General features: G+C 41.9%; 3 protein-coding genes and 1 long non-coding RNA gene across 9 annotated transcripts in view; 1 reads left to right on the top strand and 3 right to left on the bottom strand.

Annotated features, from left to right (window-relative positions):
* The first annotated feature begins 16 nt into the window (after positions 1 to 16).
* Positions 17 to 27,491, top strand: LOC136331317 (uncharacterized). Its single transcript, XR_010730470.1, has 3 exons — positions 17 to 316; positions 24,069 to 24,230; positions 26,024 to 27,491. It is a non-coding gene; the product is annotated as an uncharacterized lncRNA (long non-coding RNA).
* Positions 3,566 to 11,350, bottom strand: MYCBP (MYC binding protein). Of its 3 annotated transcripts, none has more exons than XM_066269592.1 (5): positions 10,971 to 11,350; positions 10,760 to 10,832; positions 6,351 to 6,399; positions 5,994 to 6,123; positions 3,566 to 4,757 (listed from the first exon to the last, which is right to left on the bottom strand). In XM_066269592.1, the coding sequence occupies exons 1-5, from the start codon at positions 11,253 to 11,255 to the stop codon at positions 4,713 to 4,715; spliced, it is 582 nt and encodes a 193-aa protein (XP_066125689.1). In that variant the 5' UTR covers positions 11,256 to 11,350; the 3' UTR covers positions 3,566 to 4,712. The 3 variants fall into 3 exon arrangements, with proteins under 3 accessions (XP_066125689.1, XP_066125691.1, XP_066125690.1); XM_066269594.1 differs by having other exon boundaries at positions 11,033 to 11,241; XM_066269593.1 differs by lacking the exon at positions 3,566 to 4,757 and having other exon boundaries at positions 5,997 to 6,128.
* Positions 11,362 to 14,153, bottom strand: GJA9 (gap junction protein alpha 9). Its single transcript, XM_066269586.1, has one exon. The coding sequence runs from the start codon at positions 14,057 to 14,059 to the stop codon at positions 12,512 to 12,514; it is 1,548 nt and encodes a 515-aa protein (XP_066125683.1). The 5' UTR covers positions 14,060 to 14,153; the 3' UTR covers positions 11,362 to 12,511.
* The window catches only part of RHBDL2 (rhomboid like 2), a 63,978-nt gene continuing 58,421 nt past the window's right edge, over positions 21,935 to 27,491 (bottom strand). For all 4 annotated transcript variants that reach the window (XM_066269589.1, XM_066269588.1, XM_066269591.1 and 1 more), the window contains 2 exons: positions 24,052 to 24,113; positions 21,935 to 22,149 (listed from right to left, as the gene is read on the bottom strand). In XM_066269589.1, the coding sequence (XP_066125686.1) occupies positions 21,970 to 22,149; positions 24,052 to 24,113 (242 nt within the window). In that variant the 3' untranslated portion in view covers positions 21,935 to 21,969. The remainder of the gene's footprint in view (positions 22,150 to 24,051; positions 24,114 to 27,491) is intronic.

The following is a 27,491-nucleotide window of genomic DNA, read 5'->3' as shown; positions in this document are numbered from 1 at the left end:
TGACTCGGAAACGACGAGGGGGGAGGAGGAGTCACGAGGAGGGTGGCCCCGCCGAGCCGAGCCCTCTGCTCTCCGCCCCAGCCCGCACCTCGGTCTTTCCCAGCCACGCACATTGTTTCTCACCGCTCTCCGGACTTCCTTAGAGCTCCGGTGGCAATCGCAAGGGAGCCGTTCTCTGGGCACTTGGAAGAATTGATTTGACTTCCCAGTACAATTGTTCTCTCCCACATCTGTTGATGTCTGCGAAGTCCTGGGACACAAAACTGGAACCGACCCGGACCCTGCCTACCCTCCAGTTGGTTCGAAGATTAATAGCGTAAGTAGCCTCGGTTCACGAGATTCGAGTGGGAAGGTTATAAGTACAGATAATGATTGGGAGTTGAGAGGGTGAGAAAGTCTGCAAGGAGCTGTTGTCAGAGCTGGATGGATGGATGTGGTTGGGAAATGGTACGGAGGAGGAGCCAGGCAAGTGAGAGCAAAACCTCAAGCAAGGCAGTCGTGAGTGTGATCCAGTTCGTTCTAGCAGGTAGAACATCCTTTTTTAAATCAGTGACAGTGGATACTGCTGCCACTTCAAACGCAACATGACTCAGTTTCCCCTCTTCCCGACCTAGTCAAAGTCTACTCCAGTCATTCCATCCCCCCATAGAACATTGAATCCGCTAGAAACCAAAGGAATAATGAAATCAAAACAAATGCCTGTCACTAAATGTTTTGAGAAAGCTAGAGGAATTTCCACCCTTGACAGCTTTTAGAATAGGAAATTTGACGAGAGGATCTTCCTCTTAAAGTGGTGGTACTGGTCTTCCAAAGAAACTTAACTTCTTGATTATGAAAGGAAAGCATGTTCATATTGGTCTGGGACTTGGTTATGTCTGAATTCAGAAGTTAAGGATAGGACACATCTTTAGAGAGCTAGTCTGACCTCTCGCCTAAAGATGATCCATTCTGATAGACATACAGCATACACTTCGACAGTTCCAAGAGAAGAGAGCTCAGTCTCAAAAGGGGAACCAGTTCCACTGTGTAAAACTTTAAAAGTCTCCTATTCAGACCAAAAAAAGTTAACACTTCCTGGAACTTATAATGGGACAACAAAAGTAATCGTCTGTCATGACAGCCCTTAGTTGTGGTCTTTGTTATCCACTAAATCTTTTCTGTTCCACATTAAACATACTCAGTTCCTTCAACCATTCCTTCTACAGTGACGACCAATAAAACATTCTGATGATAGAAATGATGTACATCTGTACTGGTCAATACAGTAGCCACTGTGGATTGAGCACTTGAAATGTTGCTAGTGCAACTAGCAAACTGAATTCTGAATTTTATTATAATTTTAAATGACAGATGTGGCTGTGGATACTATACTAGCACAGCCTTGTATTTTCAAATTGCCTTCTCTCTTTTAGTCACTCTTCTTATATGCATTTGAGCTTGTCACCATCCATCAAAGATCTGGCACTTACAATGCAATACTGACCAATGCAACCTTCAGGATAACTGTTTAGCACTTGGACAGTATTTCTATTAATGCTTTCCAGAATGGCTTTTAAATATTCATAAAGTACAAGATGTCCCCACAGATAATCACTGGAACTAGTGCTGTGACAGCAATCTTAGTGCATACACTTGTAATTTTTAACCTAAAATATAAGACTTGATATTTCAGCTTTCTGGTATAGGCCTAGAAGTTTGGGTATTCCCAAAGCTGTTAAAACATTTTCAAGCTTCTTTCAATATAGTCTACCAACCAACCCTTCTAACTTGTGGCACCTACAGATTTGGCATTACTACCATCTGACCCATATGTAGTCCTTTATAATTTGCAAGGTACTTTTCATCCATTATACTTAATTTGATCCTTATAGCAGCCTTGTGAGGTAAGCAAGATATGAAAATCTACATATTTTATAGGTAAGTTAACTGAAGCATAAGAGGAATTGAATAGATAGGATCCTTTTTCTACTCCATTGAGCCTCTTCTTGTATCCTGTCTTCATCCAAATCCTTGATAGAAATGTTGAAAAGGACTTCCAGAGGCAGGCTGACCCTAAACTCTTTTTTTTTTTTTTTTTTTTGTGACTGAGACAGAGAGAGTCAGAGAGAGGGACAGATAGGGACAGACAGACAGGAAGGGAGAGAGATGGGAAGCATCAATTTTTTGTTGTGGCACCTTAGTTGTTCATTGATTGCTTTCTCATATGTGCCTTGACAGGGGGCTACAGCAGAGTAAGTGACCCCTTGCTCGAGCCAGCGACCTTGGGTCCAAGCTGGTGAGCCTTGCTCAAACCAGATGAGCCCATGCTCAAGCTGACTACCTCAGGATCTTGAACCTGGGTCCCCTGCGTCCCAGTCCAACACTATCCACTGCGCCACCGCCTGGTCAGGCAGACCCTGAATTCTTAAATAGCACTGACTGGTACAGCAATTTAGCAGGTCAGTTCCAACAAAAAGTGTGATTTCCCAACCCACCATTTTGGCCAAAAGGATGGTATAAGAGACAGCCACCTGACTCAAATATTAATATGAATCCCACGGGAAAAAAAGGAAACGAGTGCTTGCTTTGGCAGCACATATACTGAAAAGCAAATGGAGGTTAGATGCCACAAAAAAATTGTCTTTATCCACAAAGGGACTGTCATACCAACTTCTTAAAGAACCCAAGTCTCCCTCTCTTCCAAAACCCCCATTGGGCAATGTTTTATGATGATCATTCTTAGCACATCCGAGCCCACACTGTAATTGCTTATGTACATGTCTTATAACTAATTTGAAGTCATTCATCTTTATAACACCCAGCACTCGGCTCACTACTGTCCATGTAGGAGGCACTCAGATTGGTAAAAGATAAACCAATTCAAATGAATGTTCTTCCAACAGTATCTGGCCCCCCTCCAAAAACAAACTTGTGACTAGAAGAGGTACAGACCATTGCCACATTCCTGCCAACATGACTGATTCAAATGCCCTTAGTCAGTTTCTAACAGGTGCTGAGACTTTTACTAGTTAAAACAGCTTTCAGTGGATTTGTTTTCTGTATGGTTTGACCAAAAAATTAAGACAGGTTCTCTAACAATCAGGATAGGATACATGAAAAAGGACTATTTCTTCTTCTTCTTTTTTTTTTTTTTTTTTTACAGAGACAGCGGGAGAGTTAGAGAGGGATAGATAGGGACAGACAGGAACAGAGAGATGAGAAGCATCAATCATTAGTTTTTTGTTGCAACATCTTAGTTGTTCATTGATTGCTTTCTCATATGTGCCTTGACCATGGGGCTACAGCAGACCGAGTAACCCCTTGCTCGAGCCAGCAACCTTGGGTCCAAGCTGGTGAGCTTTGCTCAAACCGGACGAGCCCGTGCTCAAACTGGCGACCTCGGGGTCTCGAACCTGGGTCCTCCGCATCCCAGTCCAACGCTCTATCCACTGTGCCACCGCCTGGTCAGGCGGACTACTTCTTAATAATGTCAGTCAATCAGTAAGGAAAATAAATGATTGAGAAAACAAAACATCTATCTGTAGGTCTTCCAAAAGAAAGGAAAAAGGACTAACAAACAAGAATATAGTGCTTTACCATTTACAAATCTTTCACATACATTCCATCTGACCCTCACAACAACCCTGTGAGGTAGGCAGCACACATATTATTCTTCTCACTTAACAGATAAGTGACTATCAGAGCAGTTAACTAGTGTGCCCAAAGTTCCACAATGACTAAGTAATTTGTATTAACATCAGTCTTTGGCCTAAAAATTGAGCACCCAACCTCCCCTCATACTTGCCCTACCTACTTCACAGGGGTAATGAAGATAAAATGAATTCAAGGCTAGAAAAGTATTTTGAGAGAAAAAAAGTACTCCACCCGCAAACTGTAACTTTCCACAATATATGGCTCATTCCCCTTTCTCATCCCAGCTTGTGCATGAACCCAGAATTTTATACTGCCTCCATTCTGTGCTCAACTGAGCAACTGCATAAGGCAGGGGAACAGTGTGATCCTGTTTAAAGTTATATAAACTACAATCAGGGTAACTGCTAGTATATGTAGTAAATTGAAAATCAAAATAGGCTAATGTGCAAGTAGGACCCACTGAAGCACAGAGCAAGCAAGGCAATGTTATCAAATAGGGCATGATTGCATAGAAGGAAAATGTGGTGTCAGAGTTCAAACTGGCACACACGGTTATCTAAGGCAAAGTGGTGGCAAGAAGAGTTATTTGTTCCACATTACATAAATGAGCAAAAGATTTGTGGGAACCCATGCAAAAGTATTTATGTCATACAGATCTCTCCAGCTGCCTACAGAGAATATAAAGTGTCATCTTCATTTTAAGAATAACTATACCTGTGTTCATATCCTGAACTAAACCAAGGAACAGCTTCATGCTAACCTTCCTTGGCTAAAATACAACCAGTACCATCATTCCTAGTCAGACTAGTAAACAGGTTTTTTAAGGTAATGAATTAGATGGCTGTGTCTAAATTTTTTTCCAGATTCACTTTGGATTCTTCTGCTTTTAAGACCCAAAGAAAGTTATATTGAGTTTTTATTGGTGATTCTAGTATGTGTTTATAACAGTTAAAGTGTGATAGGTGAATTTAACATATTAAAAGAATTCTATAGCATCTGTTCAGAAAAGATTATATACTATACAAACTATTCAAGTCTTACAAAACCATTTTTCAGTGTCTTTTCAACTGAGAAGAATCCTATTCAGCACGCTTCTCCTCCTGAGGTGGTTCATACTGAGCAAGCTATAGGGCAAAGACAGAGGAGTTTAGGTGAATTTTATTCTAAGTTGGGTAAAAAACTTAATAGTAACAAAACGAGTAAACTATTCAATTTAATTATTGAATCAGTAAGTTTATAGTTTAAATCATTAGCCCCTTCAATGATTTCAGATTTAATATAATCAAACCTAATGAAGGCTTTTTACATAAACCTTTAAAATTACTAGGAAACTAAAACTTAATTCCAATTTATGGCTACACTGCTAAAACACTTGATAAGCAGAAATCTATATCTTCCCAAAGATGTGGTGGCCTATATAATAGATACTTTCTTCCCCTCCACCAAAAATTTACTGAACTTTCTCCTAAAAAGTAGAAGAAAAAAAAACTATGTAATCATAAATATGAATCTGGCCAGTCAATAAAGAGCTACTAATGTCTTTGATTTAAAAGGTGCTCAAGAGTTTCCAAGTATTTGCACATTGTGGAATCTTGGTAATTTAAGATACTATATTTTCTTTTATGCTAAGTTGTTACACTGGAAGAACAGTAGGCTAAGATTTCCATTTAGCTGTCAGAGTTGAGAAGCTAATAAAAATTCACTCTGTTCTAGCTTCCTTACCTGTGTCCCTGTTTCACTTATCTCAGAAAGTTATTGAGAATATGAAACACATTATGAGAAACTCCTAGAGTAATATAGAATGCATTATTTGATTAAGAATGTGGTAAAACCTCCAGGACTTAGAGTTGACTAGTTTGAAGTTTATGAAAATTCTACCAGGAGTTTAAACAAAGAAAAAACTTCGGCACCAGACAAAATTAGGTGCAAACAAATTTACAGAGTATACTAACACATTACAGGGCCACCACATGAATAGATTGTACAATGCACAATTCTACAAGGTGCCATAGACAACGCAACTTAAATCAACTGCTTAAGACTCTCAGAAATCTCCATAAACTTTTAGAATTAGCATTATCCAATATTCTCATCTTTTTATTGATGCAGGTTCCCAAGAACCTCTTGACCACACTTTACTTGTCTTATTTATAATGTCTGCGGTTTTCCAGACAGGGCATCAGTTTGGCCTTGCAATTAATGGAAATTGATATTTACCCTACTCCCTCCCCTACTGTCCATTTTAGTGAGGTTTTGATCATATTAATATTATTAACATGAATTTATTTATTATTATATTAGGTGAAAATATTAACTAAAGGTAAGATTATTATTAACATGAATTCTTTTTAAAAATTTACCTTTGTTTTCAGTTTTTTATTTTCTTCTACAATAGCTTCATATTTCTCTTTCATTTCTGCCAATTCTAGGCGAAGTATCTCTATTTCTGGATTTTCTGGGGTAGCAGCTCCTAAGTGATGCTTTAAAAAACTAATCTCAAAGTTAAGAATTTACTTGAGCTGAATGAAAGTAATGAAATAGCCCAGAGTAGCATCTGTGATCAGAGTCACCCACCCTACCCCACCATAAGATCATCATCAAAAAACTCAAAGGAAAGTATTTTTTTCAATAATCAAAAGTATTTTAAAGGTTATCTATGTGAAAAAAGACTTCCAAAAATAAGGCCCTTTACTGACTTGAAAAATTGAAAAGGATACTCCAAAGCACTATTAGGTTTCTCTGGTTCTTCATATAAGGCTACCAATACTGCAAATCAAAAAGCAGAAAGAACAATAATTAAAGTCTTAAATTGGAATGGCTGAAATTATATTCTAAAACTCAGTATATATTAAGGGCCTATCATATGTCAAGCATATTGCTAGGTAGGACCATCCATATAATGGTGAAGAAGACAAACAAGGTCCCTGCTCTGAATGAATTTACAGTCTAGTGCAAAAGATAAGGAACTAGACACACAAAGAGAGTCAAGGAACAATTAGGATAATAGGCTACGGAACACATTGGAAGAACACCTGCCTCTGTCCTGGGTATTAAGGAAAGCTTCCTAAAGGGAAAGGAAGACCTGAGGTCTACGTGATGAGGGCTGCAGATAAAATGAGAAGGGCAGGAGCAAGCAAACAACATACTGAGGAACTGAAATTCAAGTGTGGCTAGCTGGAGTTGTGAACAATGTGGCAGAAGTATCCACTATCACTGATTTGCTATAGAAGTTAGAAAGGAGTTGGGACAGACTAGAGAAGACCCTGCAAGTTCAGTTGAACTGTGATGCTAAGAACAGGCACATAAACATTTTAAGCAGGGTGACAGGATCACTATTTATTGCTGTGTGAAAAATCAACAAGTGGGCAGGAAGAGCAGTTAAGAGGCTGATGTGGTAATTCTACTGAAAAAGAGAGTGACTGGCACTAAAGTGTTAGAGGGGTGGAAACAAGGTAAGTTTGAGAAAAATTGAGGAGAATCGACATGGCTTTGGTAATTACTGAAAATTTTTGAACTCAAAATGTTCTGAGAATGGAATATCATACATAACATGCTAAATAGTCAGCAACCAAAAATTTTACCAGTAATTGACATGCTAATCAACATAAAATATATATAATACTTTAGTGTTTTCATCTCCAATAGCTCATGTCAGCACTACCTTGTTTATCTCCCATTGAACAAACTTCTAGGATTTACTCAGGTAAAAATCTCTATAAACTAGTGATTAACATTTTTGTGCATGGAACTCGTTGAAAAACCTGATGAAAACCAAAAAAAAGTGTAACTACACACAAAAAAATTGTTTCTATCTAGACCCCAAGTTAAAAACTCCTGTTGTAAACAAACTTACATGCTTCCTTTTGTTTTATTTTTTTTTAATTTATTATTATTTTTTTTTTTTGTATTTTTCTGAAGTTAGAAGCCGGGAGGCAGTCAGACAGACTCCTGCATGTGTCCGACTAGGCATGCCCACCAGGGGGCGATGCTGTGTTGCAGCGAGAGCCATTCTAGCACCTGAGGCAGAGGCCATGGAGCCATTCTCAGCACCCGGGCCAACTTTGCTCCAATGGAGCCTGGGCTGCGGGAGGGGAAGAGAGAGACAGAGAGGAAGGAGAGGGGGGGAGGGGGGGAAGCAGATGGGCGCTACCCCTCTATGCCCTGACCAGGAGTTGAACCCAGGACTTCCACACGGCGGGCTGATGCTCTACAGCTGAGCAAACCGACCAGGGTCGCTTCCCTTTAATTTTTAAAGGTTGTAATAACTCATCAAAAAGATAGTATGGCCTGACCAGGCAGTGACACAGTGGGTAGAGCATCAGACTGGGACGCAGAGGACCCAGGTCTGAAACCCGAGGTTGCTGGCTCCAGCGCAGGCTCACCAGCTTGAACGTGGGCTCCGCTGGCTGCTGGCTTGAGCCCAAAGGTTGCTGGAGAAGCCCAAGTTGCTGGCGTGAGCCCAAAGGTCACTGGCTTGAGCAAGGGGTCACTCACTGCTGTAGCCCCCCCCCCCCCCGCAAGGCACATATGAGAAAGCAATCAATGAACAACTAAGGAGCTGCAACAAAGAGCCCCAACCAAGAATTGATGCTTCTCATCTCTCCCTTCCTGTCTGTCTGTCTGTCCCTCTCTCTGTCTCTGTCACACACACACACACACAAATACTTTTGAGTTCTGACAGTTACTCTTCATTTCTCTAAATATACTTACAAAACTATGTTTTGAGAAACTGGTATATTTACATCACTACTATCCTCTCCTCAATGCCCCTTTCAATGTTACAGTACCCTTTAATTCTGCTATTTACTACCTTTTCCTTTAAATTATATCCTCAAACTTCTGTTTCTTCCATTTTCACTGATCTCTACTGAGTCAGTCCTAATTTTGTAAGACATGAATATTCTTATCCTTTCTTCCTCTTCTTCCCCATCCTATTTCTTTCAGTGATACTTATAAGGTTGACAATTTCTGTGAATGGTACTTACAAGGTTGATAATTACAGAACATAATATAAATGTCAAGATTCCTGTGCTTTTCTATAGATGGAATATACTTCCTTTTTGCCTTAGCAGCCAGGATTTTTAGAGGTTGATTCAGTGTTTAAAATAACTGAAATGCCTCTTCTTCCAAGTGACTTATCTTTATCATTAGCTATCCTGTCTTTTAGTATTTTAATGTTAGAAGCAGTTTCAATCCTTTTAGGAATAAGCTAGATAAAAATTATAAATTAAATCTATGTCGCCTGACCTGTGGTGGTGCAGTGGATACAGCATTGACCTGGAACACTGAAGTCACCAGTTCAAAACCTGGCCTTGCAGGGTCAAGGTACATATGAGAAACAATCAATGAACAACTAAAGTGAAGCATCTACAATCTCTCCCCCTGCCCTTTCTACAATCAATAAATTTTTTTTAAAAGTCTATGTAAAGTACCTATGTTTGAGGCTGAAAATCAAATTTGAAATAGATCACATTAGTAGATAGTATGTTATCTGATGTTATTTAGGAAACTGGAGGTTGAGGAATTAAGATACCAGTAGCTGTGAGCAAGGGAAAAGCTGCCAGTAGTGGGGTCCAATCTCTCATGAAGGAAAATCCACAAATGGTCACAAGGCTGTACACATCTTCAGTCATGTCCCACAAGGGTCACTTCTCTGCCCTTTAACCTTCTACCCTCCACTCACTCACTCACTCTGTACACTCTGGCCTCCTTACACTTCTGGAACTCTTGACGTCAGATACTATTTCATTCAGGTCTCTGCTCAAATGTTACCTCTAAGGAGAAATCTCCCCCCACCACCTACCTTACATGAAATGGCACACCCATCCCTCTATATTCCCCTACTTGGCTGTTTTTATTCATAATACCACTGGCTGACACTATGTGTTTATTATGTCTCCCCCTACTAGAATATAAGCTCATTTAGAGCAGGAAATTTTTTTTTCCACAGCTGTATCCCCAGTGCCTAAAAGAACTAAATAAAATGGTTAAATAAATGAAATAAGTGAATTTGTGGAGTTATTTTGAGGGGAGAGGCTCTCCAAGAATCTGTGATACTTTCAGAAACAACAGAGGACAAGGCTTTCATAATGTTTGCTGAAATTTATTTGCAGAAAGGCAGGGAAAATAGTACCTGAACCCTCACCCCCAAGGTAGGTGGCAAATCAAAATTACCAGTCCATGCTTGGGAATTAAAAGCTCTGCTCTCTGCTAAGATACAAGAGTTGTTATTCTCAGAATTTTCTCCTAACCTCTGCTTCTGGCCAAAGAGCAGTTACCAAATTATTTCCCAGAAATTACAGTTCTTCTCATTTGGACCCAGGTCCTCATCCCTGACAGCTCTTCTGCACCCTTGAAAGTGGCTTTAGTGATACATAATAGACATTCTAATTACTGCTGAGCTAATGAAATAAGCACTACCCCAGCTATGTCTTGAAACCCTCCAGCTTCAAGCACCCTCAACTTAGATTTTGAACCCAGAGGAAGAGACGCAGTGTTAACAGCTTCCATTTTAAAAAGTGAAAATAATATAACCATTTTGATGTATTTTCAAGCTCCTTAAACTGTAACTCCACTTTAATTATGAAATCTGCACAGTGTAGGAACTAATATGGACTACGAAACCGGGGTTAAAAAGCCACAGCCTAATTGACTATGAATCGGCATAGTCGATTTGAATCGCCTACTTTGGGGATTAGGCTCACTTAGCTACTTCATAACGCACATTCAAATCAGGAAAATTTCCCACCTTATTCGAGGTTAAATGTTCCTTAACAGGATTTTGAGGACTCTGCAGACAATAACGCGGGAGGAATTGAGATCTCAAGGTCTTTAGCAAACATGCCCACTGAGGCTGCTCGAGGCAAAGCAACGGAAGTTGAGGAGACTGCAACAGCTGCAAGAGTTTCACTCCCGGCCGGGGGAGTGGTAGCGCGAGCTAGCCTACCCGACCCGCGCCCAAGGGCGTCCGACAGCCGGGCGTGCGCCGAACCCCGAGGCCCACCTTGCTGGAGCCGGGACCGGTCCCACCTGTACTCGCTCCTGACCCCACGCGACGGACCGTCAGGGGCGCAGCGCTGAGGAGCACGGCGAGGACTCGAGGAACCCTCTCCTAACCCATACTCACCTTTGGTCAGCGTGTCCAGCACTCCTGACTTCTCCAAGTACCTCCGGAACTGCTCGCGCTTCGAGTCGGCGGCCTGAGGAGACACGGCGGCAGGTCAGCGGCCGAAAGCCGGGGGCCGGAGCAGGAAGGAGGCGCTAGGAGTCCGGCAAGCCCCGCCGCCGCATCGCTACCTCAGGCCCCCAAAATCTGCGCGCGCGAATCCCACACCCACCCGAAGCCGACCAGCGGCTAGCCACCGCCCGAACGCCCCCAGCCACGCCGCGCCCCCCTCACTTTGAAATGGGCCATAGTGACAGCGGCCGCGGCGTAGCTGGCGCCGGAGACCGTGGCTGGCGGGCTCTGAGCGGCACTGCACATGCGCGGAAGCGAGCGAGGGCCTGCGCACTAGCGAACCACAGTCCGGGAGAGCTGGGTGTGGCCTGTTTTCATGGCGACCAGGACGCTGTGAGTGCTCCTTAGTGGGCTGGGCCGAGGACGTCTGCGTACGCCCGCCCATCTGGCTACCCGGACAGTACTCTTTCCTCTTCCGGTCCCTGCTGCGATTCGGTTGCTTAGGGTTTCGGTAACTAGACTAGCGTCCCTGTAGGGCCAAAGGTGAGTGTAGCGGCGGAGGGCCCTGGGGCTATTAAGACGCCGAGACTGGGCGGGCACGCCTCAACAGGGACCACGGAAACCGTGGTGATCTATAAGTACTTGCTGGCTTCTTGACTCTCATCCTAAAATAGTGCCCACGACTGTCGCAGGGCGACCCTTAGATTTCCAGTGGCTTGACTGTTTAGAATCGTGTGTTTCCGTTCTAGCTTTTACGTTTGAAATCTCCCATATTTTGTGGCCGACTTAACGTGGGCCTATGGAGGAAGAGCAGTAACGTGTTAATGATAGGTAGCACTTCTGAGCGCTTACTATGTGCCAGGCGCTGTATTAAACACGTGTTTCTTTTTTTTTATTTTTAATTTTTAATTTTTTATTTTATTTATTCATTTTAGAGAGGAGAAAGAAAGGAAGAGAGAGAGAGAGGAGAGAGACAGAGAGAGAAGGTGGGGAGGAGCTGGAAGCATCAACTCCCATATGTGCCTTGACCAGGCAAGCCCAGGGTTTCGAACAGGCGACCTCATCATTTCCAGGTCGACGCTTTATCCATTGCGCCACCACAGGTCAGGCCAAACACGTGTTTCTTCATGTAGTCTACACGCTATGCTGTAAGGTAGGTACTATTAGTAAAGGGGCGAGACTAGTAAAGCCAAAACTGCAGTCTGGGCACCGAATCACGGTGCCATGAACTGGTTAAAAAAAAGCCACAAATCTTTTTAAGATTTTATTTACTGGATAACATTATGATTGTACTCACGACACATCAAATTGCAATTTATAAGGAAACTAAGTCCCAAGAGCAAACAAAACCAGTGTCCACAAATAAAAGATCAGTAACTAAAAAAAGGAATTATATACATCAAGAACAATCTCCAAAGGACTGGGGTCCCTTCAAGGAAAAATCTAGTTCCGAACCCTTTAGCCTTACTTCTAAACATACAACTTCCCCAAACTTAGTTTTCACAAATTCTGAAGGGAGCCCATGAAAAAGTAATCCTGATTTGGTAGCTCTTTGTCATTTTTAAAACTACCCTTTCACAATTCAGAATTAAGAGCTGTTTTCCCTTTTTGAAATAGGCTTGCACTTACCCGTCTTTAGAGCTGTTGTTATCTGCTATACTGTGATAATATAATATGCAGAATGTCTAAGGCAACAGCTGTTCAGATCTGAAGGTCTGTGGGAGCCCGCCTACTGATGAGATTGTTTGTAAGCAACATTAAATGATTTGGAGGTCGAGCAGTAGGATTATTGTAGGTTCTGTCCAACTCGGATCCAAAGGACAACTCTCCCAAAGATTTAGGTGTGTCTGGAATGTCAAGTGGTTGGAAATCTTGTAAAGGAGAAAGGGTTCTGATTGTGCCTTCTCTGAACTGGTCCTTGAGGTTACTGTTAGGAGGTGATATCCAATTTTCTTTTTTAGAGGAACTCCATGTAGCACGCAGCCACCTAGGTTTCCCAGTGCTGTTAGCTGGCAAGGAGAAAGCTGTTTGGGATGACTGCTCCATGTGGTTGTCCAGATCTATAGCAACTCCTGAAATAATAGAACAGTGACTTGTAGGGTGCTGGTTCCTTTTGCTGTCTTTGCCATCAATTTCAATTTCTCTTTTTTTCCTGATATGGTTACCATTAACTTCTTGTCCAGATATTTTATGAGTGTTTTCGTTAGTACTTGAGCCCATGAGTTGAATATGACTACAAGTAGGACTAAGTTTGCACATCTCATTAGAAAGTACAGTTACCTGTTCACCCAAAATGCATTTCTCATCATTTCTATTGTGATTGCCAGGATCTGCCTGAAATGTAAAGGAATTTAAACTAGGATACACTGTTGTGTGTGTTTGCTTTTCTATTAGATTATAATCAGGTGCAGAAGAGATTTCCTTCAGTGAAATTGCAGATGTGCTTTGATATTTGGCAAAATTTTGTTTTGTCCTGTTTGAATAGAATTCATTATGCTCATCCTTCAATTTATATTGTCCCCGAAGACCTCTTTTGATTTGTTTAAAGCCTAGGTGGAAAATTTCTAGAACATTTAAGAAAAGTGAAACAATGGCAATGGATTGCATAAATAGTAGGAATATTGTCTTTTCTGTTGGTCTTGAGACAAAACAATCAATTATATTTGGACATGGGTATCTGTGGCATTTAAAGAGAGGCTCTAGATGAAATCCATATAGAAGATACTGTCCAATCATGAACCCAACCTCAACTGCAGAGCGAGCAAAAATATGTATCACATAAGTGCAAAGCAAGGTTCCTCTGAGTGGAGCTTTATTAAGTTTCCTTTGCTCCAGATGACAAAGTTCTTGTTTCAGTCTCCTCCGATCCCCAGACATTTCAAACTCTACCTCCTCCAGTTCTCCTCTCAGTTGAGCTTTCTCCCTCTGCCTCTCTTTCTCCAGAACACTCAGTCGGTACAAAGCATGGCCCACGTAGACCAGGGATGGTGAAGACACAAAAATCACCTGAAGAACCCAGTATCTAATGAGGGAGATAGGAAAAGCCTGGTCATAGCATACATTTCTGCAGCCAGGTTGTTCTGTGTTGCAGATGAAGCCAGACTGCTCATCATTCCAGACATTTTCAGCTGCTACACCCAGAACAAGCATACGAAATATGAACAGGATGGTGAGCCAGATCTTTCCAATCATGGTAGAGTGGATGTGAACTTCCTCCAGAATGCCTCCAAGAAAATTCCAGTCCCCCATGTTTATTTAGTCCTCCATCTTAGCTCTGAACCCCATCAACTAGGAGGCAGATAAATTCTTCCATTCTGACGGCGTGCTATTTCTTAAAGCAAACCTATGGCCAAAATATGAACAAAGCATCACTCTATCCATATGCTGGTTGCTTTACTTTTTTTCCCTAGAGAGTTGTAATAATTGTTACCAAGAATATATTTAATATATCAGGAATTTAAATTCACTATGTTTAGACCTCATAATGCAATGGGAAAAAAAATAAACCATGATACGGGGGAGGGGTATATATAATTTCTATAAAGAACAGACCTGTAGGACTCCCTAAAGTAAGGAGTCTTTACCTGACAGTGGTAGTGCAGTGGATAGAATGTTGCAGGTTAAAAACCCGAGGTCACCAGCTTGAGTGTGGGATCATCAACATAATCTCATGGTCACTGATTTAAAGCACAAGGTCATGGGCTTGAGCCCAAAGGTCACCAGCTTGAGCAAGGGGTCACTGGCTCAGCCTGATCCCCCAGTCAAGGCGTGTATGAGAGGCAATCAGTGAACAACTAAGGTGATGCAACTATGAGCTGATGCTTCCTCTCTCTCTCTCAAAAGAAAAAAAAAAGTCTTCTTAACTGGAGTTGTTTTACTTTTTATTTTTTGACAGACAGAGTCAGAGAGAGGGACAGATAGGGACAGACAGGAAAGGAGAGAGATGAGAAGCATCAATTCTTCATTGTAGCTCCTTAGTTGTTCATTGATTGCTTTCTCATATGTGCCTTGACCTGGGGGCTTCAGCAGAGCAAGTGACCCCTTGCTCAAGCCAGTGCAGTGACCTTTGGGCTCAAGCTAGCAACCATGAGGTCATGTCTATGATCCCAGGCTCAAGCAGATGGATGATGCTCAAGCCAGCAACCTCGGTGTTTTGAACCTGGATCCTCCACATTTCAATTGGACACTCTATCCACTGTGTCACCGCCTGGTCAAGCTATTTTACTTTTTAAAACTCAGCTTTTGGAGAGGTTTCTAAAACTACTGATCTTACAAATCTATTAAGATTATAAAAAAGTTATAACCAAGTCAGTGATTTTTAAATCTCATTTATACACACAGGAGAATGAATGTGGTTCATTTCATAATTCAATAAGATACAGCATTTAATGAAACCAGAGGAAACGGATCTGGTTCTTGCTATAGGAATTTAGATTAGTTTTTTTTTTTAATCCACATTTAAATGTCTAAATTCTTGTGTCTCTATGGAAATTTTTGAACATTTTCAGAAATCATTTCAGTATGTATTTGTGAATATTCATAAAATCCTTATATTTTGCTATGAAAAATACTGTAAATTGTTATCATCTTAAAATTAACTCCAAAAATTCCCAACCATTTTGGACTACCAGGATGTTATTAGAATTCACTTGAAACAAATGGGACTTGGTGTGGTAATGTAATGGTGTTATAGAAATTTTTAGCCCTGGCCAGTTGGCTCAGTGGTAGAGCGTCAGCCCCGGCATGCAGATGTCCCAGGTTCAATTCCCAGTCAGGGCACACAGGAGAAGCGCCCATCTGTTTCTCCACCCCTCCCGCTCCCCCATCCACAGCCATGGCTCGATTGGAGCGAGTTGGCCTTGTGCACTGAAATTGGCTCCATGGCCTCTGTCTCAGTCGCTAAGAAGAGCTCAGATGCTGAGCAACAGAGCAATGCCCCAGATAGGCAGAGCATTGCCCCCTAGTGGGCTTGCTAGGTGCATCCCAGTCAGGGCACAGGCTAGAATCTGTCTCTGCCTCCCCTCCTCATACTGAATTTAAAAAAGAAGAAATTTTCGTTACAACAATATTTGATCTATTTAAGATAGTAGCTTGCTTTTATAGTGAGAACAATGGGACAAATTGTAATTAACATTCCTGGATTATCAGCCACCATCACTTTTCTGCTTTTTTGGCCAAGATCAAGTAGATTATCAGCCAGTAGGTTTTCTATTAAGTTTAGAATCCTACGATATCAAAAAGGAACTATAGCCTGACCAGGCGGTGGCGCAGTGGATAGAGCGTCGGACTGGGATGCGGAAGTACCCAGGTTCGAGACTCCGAGGTCGCACGCGGGCTCATCTGGCTTGAGCAAAGAGCTCGCCAGCTTGGACCCAAGGTCGCTGGCTCTAGCAAGGGGTTACTCGGTCTGCTGAAGGCCCACGGTCAAGGCACATGTGAGAAAGCAATCAATGAACAACTAAGAAGTCGCAACGCGCAACGAGAAACTGATGATTGATGCTTCTCATCTCTCTCTGTTCCTGTCTGTCTGTCCCTGTCTATCTCTGCCTCTGTAAAAAAAAAAAAAAAAAAAAAGGCCCTGGCCGGTTGGCTCAGCGGTAGAGCGTCGGCCTAGCGTGCGGAGGACCCGGGTTCGATTCCCGGCCAGGGCACACAGGAGAACCGCCCATTTGCTTCTCCACCCCTCCGCCGCGCCTTCCTCTCTGTCTCTCTCTTCCCCTCCCGCAGCCAAGGCTCCATTGGAGCAAAGATGGCCCAGGCGCTGGGGATGGCTCTGTGGCCTCTGCCCCAGGCGCTAGAGTGGCTCTGGTCGCAACATGGCGACGCCCAGGAGGGTCGCAACATGGCGACGCCCAGGATGGGCAGAGCATCGCCCCCTGGTGGGCAGAGCGTCGCCCCCTGGTGGGCGTGCCGGGTGGATCCCGGTCGGGCGCATGCGGGAGTCTGACTGTCTCTCCCTGTTTCCAGCTTCGGAAAAATGCAAAAAAAAAAAAAAAAGGAACTATATCCCAAAGGAAAGAAAAAGAACAAATGTTTTCCTTTAAAATATAAATGTATGTCCTATATCCCTTATAGAGAGGGAACTGTTACATAATCAAACAACATACTAGGATACTGTAACTACAAGATAACAGTCATCACAAAAATCCTATAAATTAGGTATGTTGGTTCCTTATTTTGCAATTAGGAAACTGAGGCACACCTTAAATTACCCAAGGTCACCCACCTAAAACTGGAATTCAACTTCAATCAATGTGGTTCTAAAGTCAACTCTTAACTGCTTTTACTTCACTGCTATTTTTTTTCTTTAAGTGCATTTAAGACACTTGCATGAAAGAGACATTAAGAAATCACCTGTTTTCTCTTAAAAGTTTAATTATTAAAATAGTGATAGTTTTGACATTTTTAAATATCTGGTTAGAGCCTTTTTTAAAGTTTTATGCAGCTAAAAAATAATTTGAAAAAGCATCAACCTTCTAAAATGTAGCTGTATTACTGAGAGAAAATTTCTTTTTAACTTTAAGTTAGCAATAATATACTCTTTGACTCAACAACCCAAAGCACTTTAAAGTGTAAGCAGATAATCATGATAGTCATAACTTTAAAACATTCAAAATAATTATCAATACAAGAAAGACTATTTTACATAATAAATAATAGTACATCCACAGTGTGGTATTATGCAAACAGTAGAAATGATAAATATATTTTAATATAAAAAGACATTTGATAAATTGTTTCAGTGACATTCAGGTTATAAAATAGAGTAGTATGTCCCATTATTGTAGATTTACTTAAATGTAGTTATGCCTACAATAAAGCTTAGAAGGAGAGTCGACATGTTAACTGTTATCCTGGGTAGTATGAGTATACTTGACTTTATTTTTTTGTAATTTTTTTTTTACTGTGAGCACTTTATTTTTCTAATCACAAAAAGAAATAAAAGATTTGTTTTTCCCCTTTAAAGGACACAGTATTTCCTGAAAGAAGGAGCAGTACTATTTTACAACAAATCTTAGGTTCTAAAACTTTCATAGCAAATGACATGAATGCTAACTAGTAAACATAGATACAGTACTATAAAATTCAAAAGCAAAAGATAAAAACATTTCAAATGGCTCTTACTGAGATAAAAGAAGGAGTAACACAAACCTTTCTTAGTTTAGATAAGTCTGAGTATATTATTCTTAGAAGTAAGTTATGCCGCAGCCATTTTCAACTTGTTCTCTGAATTTTTCCTCTTGCAGGTATAGAGCAGATTCCGTTCAGTTCAGTGCAGTATATGCATCAGCCACCAGCTACGATCCATTTCCCTTTCAGCTCATTCTTGCTTCTAAAACAGGCTGTCCAATACAACTTTTTCCAACCAAGCTGAAATAGACTGGGTCTGGGCTGTTCAATAAGGCAGCCCCTAGCCACATGTAGCTTTTGAGCTCTGGCAATGTGACTGTATAATTGGCTTGTGCCTAGTGGCTACTTTATTGAACAGCACAGATAAAAATACTGTGGATATCTCCAATAACCCACCACAGTTTAGAAGACTAAAGTTTTGAACTCCAAATTAAGTTGAATAAATGATTCTTCTATCATTCAGAAACATCAAATTTCATACACCAGATGTTTGTGTCCTTTTTGCTATCTGGAGAACCCAATAAGATAATCACTGTTTTTGGTCATGTGAACAATGATTCCAGTATCAAAAAAGCTTTCTGATTAGATAACTATTTAGTCATGGGTCTTAATAATCAATGGGTCATGTCCGATTTCACAGTTAGATGAATCTCGTTGCTTTGTGTTCAGTTTGTATTATTAACAATTACATTGCTCTTTAGGTCATTAAAGGTCTCTCCTTGGATAGTGACCTGGTGTGATCACCATGGCAGATGAGTATTTCTCCTCTGGATCTCTTTGCAACTAATAGCTACTTTTCAGATTAAATGTAAACATTTCATCAGGGAGAAAAACATACATATATATGTAAAATATATACACACATACATATATACATATATATATTCACATTTATATATGTATTATATAAATTATATATTATGTATAATATATAAACTATTAATAAACTTGAAAAATACTCAGTAGTCAGAGAAATACAAATTAAAATAAAACATTTTATGCCTGACCTGTGGTGGCACAGTGGATAAAACATTGATCTGAAATGCTGAGGTCTCCAGTTCGAAACCCCAGGCTTGCCTAGTTAAGGCACATATGTGAGTTGATGCTCCCTGCTCCTCTCCCCCTTCTCTCTTACTCTCCTCCCCCAAAATGAATAAATTTTTAAAAATTCTTTAACTAATAAAGCATTTTTAACTATCAAAATGCAAATATTTCCAAGCTTTATAATACCTACTTTTGGAAAAAGTATGAGAAAACTGTTACTCTTATATACTGTAAGAATATAAATGTATATAGCTATTTAAAAGGCAGTTTAAATTTAATCAAATTAACATAGCATTTCTGTTTCTGGGTACTTGAAATATTCATTCATTCGGCAGAACATACTCAGATACACTGTATAGCACTGTTGGTTATAGTACAAAATCAGCAACAAGTGTCCAGTAGAGGAACTATAGTATATCTTTATCATTCAGCAACTCAGAGAATAAATATCTCCACAAACTAACATAGAAAGATCTCTATGTCACATTACAAAGCAAGTTACAAAACAATACAGGTGGTATGACTTCTTTTATCCTGCAAAACCTACATTTCATGCGTATGTTTAATTAGCTAAAACAGATTAACCCCAACCTTTGTTAATTTAGGTAAATCTGAGAAGCACATCATGCCTAGGGGAAGTTATACCAAGGCCATCTTCAATTTGTTCTCTGAATTTGTCCCTTTGGGAGTGTGGAGCTGATTCAATGCAATTCAGTGTAGTGAGTAAAGTCAGCCATCAGCTAAAATACATTTCCCTTTCTGCTTATCCTGGATAGAAGGTCTAGAATACACACCTAACTGTTCACAGTGGTCGTCACCAGGGAATAAAGTCGTTTGGGGGGTTGGTTACCTTGTTAAGTTCTTGTTAAAATCTTTGTTTAACCAAGAACATACTCATATTCCCATGCTCAAAAAAAAAAAATGTTTTAAAACAAATCCCAGATCAATTTTTCTCAAAATGCTAAAAATCCTTTTCTCACTATATTAAGTATGTGTGCTCCTTTCAGAATACAGCAACATGTTTAGATAGGTGTTTATCAAGTAAAACATGATGATGAAAGAAGAAAGAATTGTATTTTCTATGTTCAGATAACCTAAAACTACTGTTTTGGAAAAAGAATGGCCAACAATCTCGGTTCTCTACAAGAAAATGACAGTCATCTCAGCTTTCAAGTATGACATTTTCACTTGCTGTAAATATTATAAATCCTGCCCACTCCTAAGAGAGCCACTAGCCACACAAATGATGAGAATCCTATCATAGATGACAATCCAGAGCTAGGAGCAGAGTGTACACTGCAAAGCCAGTTTCAGGTTCCTTGGGATCCTAGACAAGCTGTTAGAATCTTAAACTAGCAGTCCAGAGAACTCTGTCTTCTCTACTAAGGTATTTCTACCATCTCTGGTGCACCACAGAAATGTTTATTTCTATACTCCCATGATACTTTTTTTCCATTGATTTGGGGGTGGGGGGGTACAGAGAAGTATCAGCTTGTTCCACTTAGTTGTGCACTCACTGATTGTTTCTTGAACATGCCCTAGCTATGGATCAAATCCACAACCTCTGCATACTGTGGAACAACGCTCAATCCACAGGGCTACCCAGCCAGGGCTTCCACAATACTTTTTTTTCTTCTTCTTTGTTTCCAACTGAGAGGAGGGGAGATAGAGAGACAGGCTCCGGCATGTACCCTGACCAGAATCCACCAGGCAACCCCTGTCTGGGGCCAATGCTCTGCCTATCTGGGGCCATGCTAGCAACTGAGCTATTTTTAGCACCTGAGATGGAGGCTCCACAGAGCTATCCTCAGTGCCAAGGCCCAACTTGCTCCAATCAAGCCATGGCTGCAAGAGGGAAAGAAAGAGAGCAAGAGAAGGGGGGTGGAGAAGCAGATGGTCACTTCTCCTGTGTGCCCTAAGTAGGAATTGAACCTGGGGCATCCACATGCCAGGCCGATACTCTACCACTGAGACAACCAGCCAGGTTGCTCCACAATACTTTTAACTTTCAGTATTTGGGGGACATGACATTGTTAGACCAGTAGGGGAGAAGAATATGGACTTTTAAGTCATTGCCAATCTTTAAATTGTGCCCCCCCTTAGACAATTTATTTATTTTTTAGAGTTTCTGCCCTGACCAGTTGGCTCAGTGGTACAGCATCAGCCCAGCATATGGATGTCCCAGGTTTGATTCCCAGTCAGGGCACATAGAAGCACACATCTGCTTCTCCACCCCTCCCACTATTGCTTCTCTTTCTCTCTCTTTCTTCCTCTCTCTCTCTCTCTCTCTCTCTCTCTCTTCCCCTTCTGCAGCCATGGCTCAACTGGAGCAAGTTGGCCCAGGCGCTGAAGATGACTCCATGGCCTCCGCCTCAGGCCTAAGAAGAGCTTGGTTGCTGAGCAACAGAGCAATGTCCCAGATAGGCAGAGCATCACCCCCTAGTGGGCTTGCTGGTGTGGGAGTCTGTCTCTGCCTCCCCTCCTCTCACTGAATTAAAAAAAAAAAAGGTTCCATGTTCTCCTCTCTAAGATGCATATAGTGCATATAAAGCACCTCGGTGATTTATCTACTGGAACAGTGATTGAAAGTGATTATTAGTAGTCTGGCACAAGTATGAAAAGTTTTTATTAACAGCACAGAATAGTACTCGTGGATTTTAGCAAGCCGTCTCTGTAATAAATCCTCAAAGAACAACAAGTCTCCTTTAGAAGATACATGCATGTATACCATATGCCTAGGAAAGACCCAATTTCTGGTTTTACTTCCCTTTTCTCTCTTCTTCTTCTCTACCCTTGCATTTAGAAGCTCCTTCCTTAAAACCTAACTCTTCTAGTTAAAAGTCTTTGCAACTGATGACTTCAGTAGTATTTTGCCTTTTAAAAAAAATTGTTAGCATTTGCTGGGACTTCTCTGTTTCTTCACAGAGTTCTCCAGTTTTTGCCCAGCTGGCTCTTTTTATTAATTGGTTTCTATTAAGGGCAGATCAGTTTGCTGGGGATAGGAAAATGTTGAAAAATACAGCAAATAAGACGCAAGCTAAATAAGCTGCAATCGCTATCCAAAACCGTGGATCTTTCAGCAGTGTCTTATCAAAGCAGCTAAACACAGTGTAACCTATGGACATTCCGGCAAATCCACCAGCAATGTGAGCTGCAAAAGACACCTTGGAAGAAAGGGGAAAAAAGAAATAAGTGAAAAAATGCTAATTACAATATTGCAGTTGCATCTCTCTTCCTAAACAATGAATACCATCACAGTTATACAAGAGTCTTTAAAGTTTGAAGACCAAAGAGTTCAGGCAAGGGACACGAAACTCCATGTGCACAGAGAGGAGATAATCTAAAATATGCAAAGCTAAAAAATGTCATTTCAGCCTGACCTGTGTTGATGCAAAGCATTGTCCTGGAATGCTGGGGTTGCCAGTTTGAAACCCCAGGCTTGCCTGGTCAAGCACATACAAGAAGCAACTACTATGAGTTGCTTATCCCCACTCCTCTCTATCTGTCTATTTCTCTCTCTAAAAATCAATAAATAAAACGTTTTAAAAATGTCATTTCACTCACTCTCTGAATACATGACACAGAGCCACTGTTTTTCATTCTTCTTGATCATCTCATTTTGGATGGTTCTAGATAGAACCAACCAAGAGAACAGAGCTGAGTTGCACAAGGGATCTCTAAATGTCAGAATTAAAAAATAATTTTTAGGCCCTGGCCAGTTTGCTCAGTGGTAGAGCATTGACCTGGCATGTGGAAGTCCCAAGTTCAATTTACGGTCTATGCACACAAGAGAAGCAACCATCTACTTCTCCTCTCCTCCACCTTCCCCTCCTCTCTCTCTCTCTTTCTCTTCCTCTCCCGCAGCCATGGCCCAATTGGTTTGAGCACATTGGCCCAGGCTAAGGATAGCTTCATGGAGCCTCCACCTCAGGCGCTATAAAGAGCTGGGCTGTGAGCATGGGCCCCAGATGGACAGAGCATTAGCCCCAGATAGGGGTTGCCAGGTGGATCCTGGTCAGGCACATGCAGGAGTCTGTCTCTCTGTCTCCTCTCCTCTCACTTAAAAAGGAAAAGAAAAAAACAATTTTTTAAATGTCAGAATTAAGCCCTGGACAGATGACTCTGCTGATTAGAGCATCATCCCAAGGCACAGAGGTTGCCGGTTTGATTCCCAGTCAGAGCACACACAGAACAGCTCAATGTTTCTCTCTCTCTCTCTCTCTCTCTCTCTCTCTCTCTCTCTCTCCTTCCTCTCTCGCTGAAGTCAATAAATAAAAATATTTTTAATGTCAGAATTAAAACACAGAAGCTACCAAATTCAAAGGCTAATTCCAATAAAATGAGATCTTTGTAAGTTTTCTTTACATTGGAAATTCATCTGGACCCTGATAGATACGTGAATTCCAAACTGCCCTCTTGATGTTCCGCTTATCTGTCAGACCTCACCCTTACTGGACTATTGACCCTGAGACAGAGGAATTCCAAAAAGTTGACAACCCACCCCAAGGAGAGGCTCTGGACATACCAGGACTTTTGGTTCAACACCCACATGCTCGAAGCCCCCCAAGGAGGAGCATTCCGGACATACCAGGACTTTTGCCTCAGTATCCCCTCAGGCTCTCCCAAACACTATATAACTCGCCCCTAGTCTGTAACCGGTGCTCTTCTCCCCCGGGAGAAGTGCCCGGCAGGGTTCCTTTCTTCCTTTCAATAAAGCCTGTGACTCTGGTCTTTCGGACTCCCATGGATTCCAACAGACCCTAATTTGCATTGCTGGTTTCCAATCTGCTTTTTTAGTCTCTGAGGACAGTGGAATCCCTTCTCTCCTGTTCTGGAGCAGCTGCCAGCACGGCAGGGACAGAGAAGCAGAGCCAGAGGTCAGGGCAGGAGAGACTTACATGAAAAGGACAATCCAAAAGTCTGATTTTCTCAGGAGTTTTTTTTCCAGATGGAATTTTGATTGCCCTAAATCACAACTGTTACCCCAATTTGAGGACCCTTTATAGCTATTGATATGATAGGCAAACAAATTTTCATTTAAAAATAATAATAATAAGCCAACTCACCGGTGACTCGTTTGCAGAAACAAAGAACCTTCTGTAGAGAGCAAATCCCACATCCGAGGCGACTGGAAGGAAAGAGAACCGGATGAAACTCCAAGGTCTCCACAGCAGCGCACCGAATGCTTTGGTTTCTCTCTAATAATGGTAGCAGCTAACGTTTATTGAGACTCATTCTGTGCCAGGTACTGTTCTAAGTTTTACATGATTAACTTTGTATCATTAATCCTCACAATAACCTATGAAATTGGTACTATCGTTATCTCATTTTGCAGATGTATTCATCCAACCAGTATTTATTATCTTTTGCATGCCAGGCACAATTCTAGGTGGTGGACATATCGCAGTGGGCAGATCAGATTGTTTTCTTTGAGGGAGGCAAACAAACAAGTAATAATATATACAGTGTGTCAAGTGGTGCTAAGTGCTATGGAGAAGTACAAAGAGAGGAAGGAGAATTGGGAATGCAGGGGGAAAGGGTGTGGCTTTTTGGGTTTTTTTAGCAAGAGACAGACAGGAAGGGAAAGAGGTGAGAAACATTAATTCATAGTTGCCACACTTCAGTTGTTTGTTGATTGCTTCTCATACCTGCCTTGATGGGTGGGGTAAAGGGGGCCGAAGCTAAGCCAGTGACCCCTTTCAAACCAGTGACCTTGGACTTCAAGACAGCAACCTTTGAGCCCAAGCCAGCAACCCTGGGGTCACATCAATGATCCCACTCTCAAGCTGGAAACCTTGCACTCAAACCAGATGAACTCATCCTCAAACCTGGGACCTCAGCATCCCAGGTCCATGCTCTAACCACTGTGCAACCACTGGCCAGGCAGGGTGTGACTTTAAATAGGAAAGTCAAGCCTGACCAGGCGGTGGCACAGTGGATAGAGTGTCAGACTGGGATGCGGAAGGACCCAGGTTCGAGACCCCGAGGTCGCCAGCTTGAGCGCGGGCTCACCTGGTGTGAGCAAAAAGCTCACCAGCTTGGACCCAAGGTTGTGAGCAAGGGGTTACTCAGTCTGCTAAAGGCCCATGGTCAAGGCACATATGAGAAAGCAATCAATGAACAACTAAGGTGTTGCAACGAAAGACTGATGATTGATGCTTCTCATCTCTTTCCGTTCCTGTCTGTCTGTCCCTATCTATCCCTCTCTCTGACTCTCCCTCTGTCTCTGAAATAAATAAATAAACAAACAAACAAACAGGAAAGTCAAGGAGGATCTCACTGAGCATATGACATTTAATGGAGATAAGGGAGCAAGTCATGCTGACCTTTGAAAGAAGAGTCTGCCAGGTAGAGGGAAGAGCAAATGCATAGCCCCTGAGGCAGGAATGTGGTGATGTGCTTAAGGAATACGAAAGCAGTTGATTTGGCTGGGTAGGTGGTTTCCAAAGTGTGGTTCTCCCCCCCCCCCCCCCCCGACCCCAAAGTAGCAGTAGCAGCATCACCGGGAAGCTTATTAGAAAATAAAATTCTCAGGCCACCCCAGACTTACTGAACCAGAAACTCTGAAGGTGAGGCTCACAGTCTGTGGTTTAACAAGACTGCCAGGTGATTCTGGACCACCATTAGGGATAACGTGATAGGTGATGGCAGGGGATAGACCATGTAGGGGCCTTATGAGTTACTGTTAGGACTTTGACTTTATTCCAAATGATAGGAAGCCTTTGAAAGCATTTGAGCACAGGAGTGACATGATCTTGAGTTTTTAAAAGCTCATTCTGACAGAAAAAATAAAATAAAAGCTCATTCTGACAGTTATATAGGGAATATAGACCATACAGAACAGGAACAGGAAGACCAGCTAGATTCCTACTATTGTAGCAATCCAAGTGAGGAATGGTGGTGGCATTTTATACATACAGAAAGCAAGACATAGAGGTTAAGTACTTAACAGAGCTCAGAGACAGGGTCAGGATTCAAACCTTAAGCAGTGTGGCTCCACTCGCCCCAGCCACAGCCACTGCCTCTTATTACCATCAGGAGTACTGAAGAAGGGCCAAGAAAGAAAACGAGTTCACATTCTCCAAGGGAACAATGAGAGCCAGCACTTAAACATTCTTCAAACAAGTCAGGTTTGTGCTACAAAAGGAGACTCCCGGATTTCTTGGCCTAGAACTCCACCCTGCCTGTGCAGCTCTTGGAAATGTCTCATGCAGCGGTCACATTCCACACCCATCCCCAATTCCCTGTGCCCAACTCAGTGAGCGGCTGCTGCGCCTGCGAGAGGGAGAGACCTAGACCTTGCCTTTGGGAAAATGGCTTCGGGACCTTTGCGTCCTGGCTCGCTTCCCTTTCAGGACTGTATTGATGTTGAAGTCACTGGACAGGAATTGAGGTCGAGGAATTACTCAATATTAATCTAACTGTAAATGACTATTACACCAAGTTCTGGATAAATGTGGTTGTATGGTATTTCCAATCATTTGCATTTCCTGGTTGTAAATAACACCCACAGATGGGACTAGGAAAGTATAAGGAAAACCTGCCAGCTTGACGCAGTGGATAGAGCATCGGACTGGGACACGGAGGACCGTGGATCGAGACCCCGAGGTAACCAGCTTGAGTGTGGGCTCATCTGGTTTGAGCAAAAGCTCACCAGCTTGAATCCAAGGTTGCTGGCTCAAGCAGGGTTCACTCACTCTGCTGTAACCTCCCAGTCAAGGAACATATGAGAAAGCAATCAATGAACAACTAAGGAGCCACAAAAAAGAATTGATGCTTCTCATCTCTCTCCCTTCCTGTCTGTCTGTCCCTATCTGTCCCTCTTTCTGGCTCTCTCTGTCTATCACAAAATAAAATTTAAAAGGAAAAGCTGCCGGAGAATAGGGCTAACTTCTTGGAAACAATTATTCTAGTCTGGTCTTCCAGGGTAGGAGGCCTCCTCCCAAAGTCTTTGTAACCTTTAGCAGGTCAGTTTCTCCATTCCATTTCTCTTTTATCTTACCCTCTTCCACACACCTCTATCTGGCTCTTTCTGCTTCCTGGGGAAGTTTGCTTCTAAATTGCTACAGTCTCTAAACTGAGATACCTTTTCCTACCTGAAAAAAAACCTTTACTCCAGTAAACCAGATCATTATCCTCACTAAAAATTTGACACTTGCCTGACCAGGTGGTGGCGCAGTGGATAGAGCGTCGGACTGAGATGCGGAAGGACCCAGGTTTGAGACCCCGAGGTCGCCAGCTTGAGCGCGGGCTCATCTGGCTTGAGCAAAAAAGCTCACCAGCTTGGACCCAAGGTCTCTGGCTCCGGCAAGGGGTTACTCGGTCTGCTGAAGGCCCGCGGTCAAGGCACATATGAGAAAGCAATCAATGAACAACTAAGAAGTCACAACGCACAACGAGAAACTAATGATTGATGCTTCTCATCTCTCCTTTCCTGTCTGTCTGTTTCTGTCTATCTCTGCCTATGTAAAAAAAAAAAAAAAAAAAAAAAAAAAAATTTGACACT

Source organism: Saccopteryx bilineata, chromosome 3, assembly GCF_036850765.1.
Source record: "Saccopteryx bilineata isolate mSacBil1 chromosome 3, mSacBil1_pri_phased_curated, whole genome shotgun sequence".
Lineage (NCBI taxonomy): Eukaryota > Metazoa > Chordata > Mammalia > Chiroptera > Emballonuridae > Saccopteryx > Saccopteryx bilineata.
This window is presented reverse-complemented; position numbering and strand designations above follow the sequence as displayed.

What these genes read in the sequence shown, in the direction of transcription:
- MYCBP (XM_066269592.1), bottom strand. Translation starts at nt 11,255, where the DNA reads ATGGGCGGGCGTACGCAGACGTCCTCGGCCCAGCCCACTAAGGAGCAC. An exon ending in AAACCTAATAGTGCTTTGGA is followed by an intron (nt 6,124 to 6,350) that starts GTATCCTTTTCA and finishes CTTTGAGATTAG; the next exon opens with TTTTTTAAAGCATCACTTAG. An exon ending in ATAAAAAACTGAAAACAAAG is followed by an intron (nt 4,758 to 5,993) that starts GTAAATTTTTAA and finishes TTTGCCCTATAG; the next exon opens with CTTGCTCAGTATGAACCACC.
- GJA9 (XM_066269586.1), bottom strand. Translation starts at nt 14,059, where the DNA reads ATGGGGGACTGGAATTTTCTTGGAGGCATTCTGGAGGAAGTTCACATC.